Source organism: Atta cephalotes, assembly GCF_000143395.1.
Source record: "Atta cephalotes unplaced genomic scaffold scaffold00002, whole genome shotgun sequence".
In the NCBI taxonomy this organism is placed as follows: domain Eukaryota; kingdom Metazoa; phylum Arthropoda; class Insecta; order Hymenoptera; family Formicidae; genus Atta; species Atta cephalotes.
Window position 1 is genome coordinate 13243068 of NW_012130066.1, and position 3024 is coordinate 13246091.

Sequence of the window (3024 nt, forward strand, 5' to 3'; positions counted from 1 at the left end):
ATTACTAGAAGATGTAGACTTTATCGACAAATTGTAAAAAATAGTTCCGATTCGTATAAAAAAATTACCACAAATTTTCTAAAAAGTTATAAAATTATCTATAAATTCTGAAAAATTTTAAGAAAACTTTTATGATTAGAGCGATATTGCAATTGTCGAAATGAAATAAAAAAAAATGTCGATTCGACCTTTGAATGAAAATATTCAAAATATAAGATTACATATCACAAATTTGTACCAAAAATATTAAAAATGTATTAAACTCTTATTGCACTCTCTACATACGTAATTTTTTATCCCTCGAAAATGTTGAATTTCGATGCAAATTTCGAATCGACAACTTTTCCATCGTAACGATGTCGAAACGACGTCTTTTCGAGGAACTATTTCTGACTGCAGCGACATCTCACGAATATTTTGTGCAAGCTTTTTGACAAATGAAATGTAAAAATTTAATTTAAAAAAATATTTTAAATAAACGAATCAGAATATTATAAATTAAATAATTTAAGTTTGAATACAGTTATATTTTTAGGGATGTTATGAAATGGATGTTAATTAAATGAATGTCTAATGATATGTTCATTGAATCGTACTAAATCTGCACTATTATTGCACTAAGGCCCGGTTATTCCAGTTTTTAATAAATTTTACCTATTAGAGTTACATTCCAAAACTTTCTCTCCGAGGAAGATTTTACTCTGTATGCTATAGTATACGTTACGCATACTATATGTTACGAGTAATTTTCCTCGAGAGAGGAAGTTTTGGAACGTAGCCTAGGTAAATCTGGCAATCCGCGTATGTGATTGGGTAATCTTGTTACTTACTCAACAGGTAAAATTTACTAAAAGGTAGAACAATCAACCCTAATGTAGTTACTTAGCACGATGCTAGTGCTGCACCAGTTTACCCAGTGAAAAATGTTATTAGAGTGCATTCAGGTTCCTGTCAAAAAATCATTCCGGTATTTTTCTGAGGAATCTGAACACAGCCAAATAAAGCGATAAGAGTTTCATGAGCGGAAATTTACAGCGGAATGGAACAGCTTAACCAATCACAACTCTGCAGTCATTACTCCTATCTTTTCTACAATTATGATTGGTATCGCTGTTCCGTTCCGCTGTAAATTTTTGCTCATTGGACAGCACCCTAAGAATCACTCGGAGAGCAAGCTGCGAAACCTATTGAAGAAAAAGTGTTACAACTTTTCTGTGATCAGGGAGTCAATTGTGTATATCAAATGAGGTGAAAATTATAAAAATGAGCAAATTCACTAGTATTCACAGGCCCGAATTCAGAACGCGCTTATAATGATGTTAACGCGCTATAATTTATGTTACGCATACTATAGAATTTTAGATAAAAGCGCGCTTTTATCAAGAAAAGTGCGTTAACGAAATGCGCGTTAATGAATATGAGCCATAATTTAATTGATTAATAAACTTTGCTCATTTTTGTAATTTTCACCTCCTTTCAAAATCCACGATCAATCCCCAGCTGTACGTACATATACGTTGTTGGAAAACACCAATGCCCGCATTCAGAACGCGCATATTATATTTTATGTTACGCATATTATAGAATTTCAGAGATAAAAGTGCACTTTTATCGATAAAAGCGCGTTCTGAAAATGGGCTCCAGTGTCTCTTGTTGGAAAGCTCCCTGTTTTTCTAGGGATTCTAGAGCACTTCAGCCAGAGTGCAGAGTTCTTGGAATAATTCCTGAACGCAGCCTAGCGTGGAATAATTCTCCAAACAACGACTGAAGAACGTGATTTATAAACTTAAAGGTAAAGAAATAGGATGAGCGAAGCAAGTGATCCAAGTGACATCGAAATGTCTGATAAACAAGACGACAAGGATATAGATTTTAACGTGGATGATTATTGTCATGAAATTGACAGTGATGATTCTTTTATTGAATTGCCGGAGAATAACGTTAACGTATGTCTAAATACTTTATATAAAATTACTTTATAAAATGAATAAATATAAATGTTTATTTTATAATCTTTCTACTTTAAATTGTAATAGAGATACTGATTCGATTCCATTTTGTAAAAACAAGGATTTAAGGTAAATGTTTTCTTTAGCCCACTCTCCAATATTGATCAAGTTAGACTCATTTAATATGTTTTCGCACGAAACGAAAAAAATGGCAGAAAAAGTTGCTCTGCCTCGCAAAGTGAGATATTAATTGTAGAAGATTACTATTATTAAAGTTACGAAAACTACCATATCAACATAAACATATGCACTGAAGATCACATGTGCATGCTCTGTGGTCCACATACACATATACCTTAAATCTTTGCCTTATTACTTGCAAATTAGTGCACAATATACTAAAAGTAATGAATAACAAACAGATTATAGCAAGACCCTTCTGCAAAATAAGGCATTATGTATTGACATATTTATTATATTTATACATATATCTAGTTTTATTAAATATGGATATCTATTATATTAAAATATATTAGATATATCTAGTTTTGCACAAGTACCATTACCGGAATCAGAGTGGGGGAAGGAATGATCTTAAAAGAATCATATCTATAAAAATTTTGTATATTTTATAATTTTATTTTATAATTTTAGCTACAAAGGTAAAAAAAATTTCTTTAAGTGAATATCTGCAATATTTTAAGATAACTCTATACAATGACAGTAATATTGTCAGTATTACCAAATACTGATAATATTACTGATCATATATTGTTATTGATGGATTAATGTAGGATAGGGTGTGTTCAGCAGAATGCAACAGTTTTATAACCTTTGCAAATTTTATGATTGTTGAATAGTCCGTACTCAACTTTTCAATATATTTGTTCAGTAGTTGACATAATTTCCAGCAAAGTAAAAGTATGAGTCACAAACAAAATTAAAAATTTCACACGGACTCGAAACAACACAGCAGGGAATAAACTTAAAACGCAATATTATAAAGATTAGACATTTGATAAAGAAATGCAATCGCTTTGCAGCTATTTTGTTCAACAAGCAAAATAGCTGCAAA

At 31.1% G+C, this 3024-nt stretch overlaps 1 protein-coding gene across 1 annotated transcript in view; it reads left to right on the top strand.

Annotated features, from left to right (window-relative positions):
• The first annotated feature begins 1805 nt into the window (after nucleotides 1–1805).
• The window catches only part of LOC105622199 (general transcription factor 3C polypeptide 5), a 51659-nt gene continuing 50440 nt past the window's right edge, over nucleotides 1806–3024 (top strand). Inside the window, 1 exon segment of the mRNA XM_012203629.1 lies at nucleotides 1806–1946. Coding sequence (XP_012059019.1) covers nucleotides 1806–1946 — 141 coding nt within the window.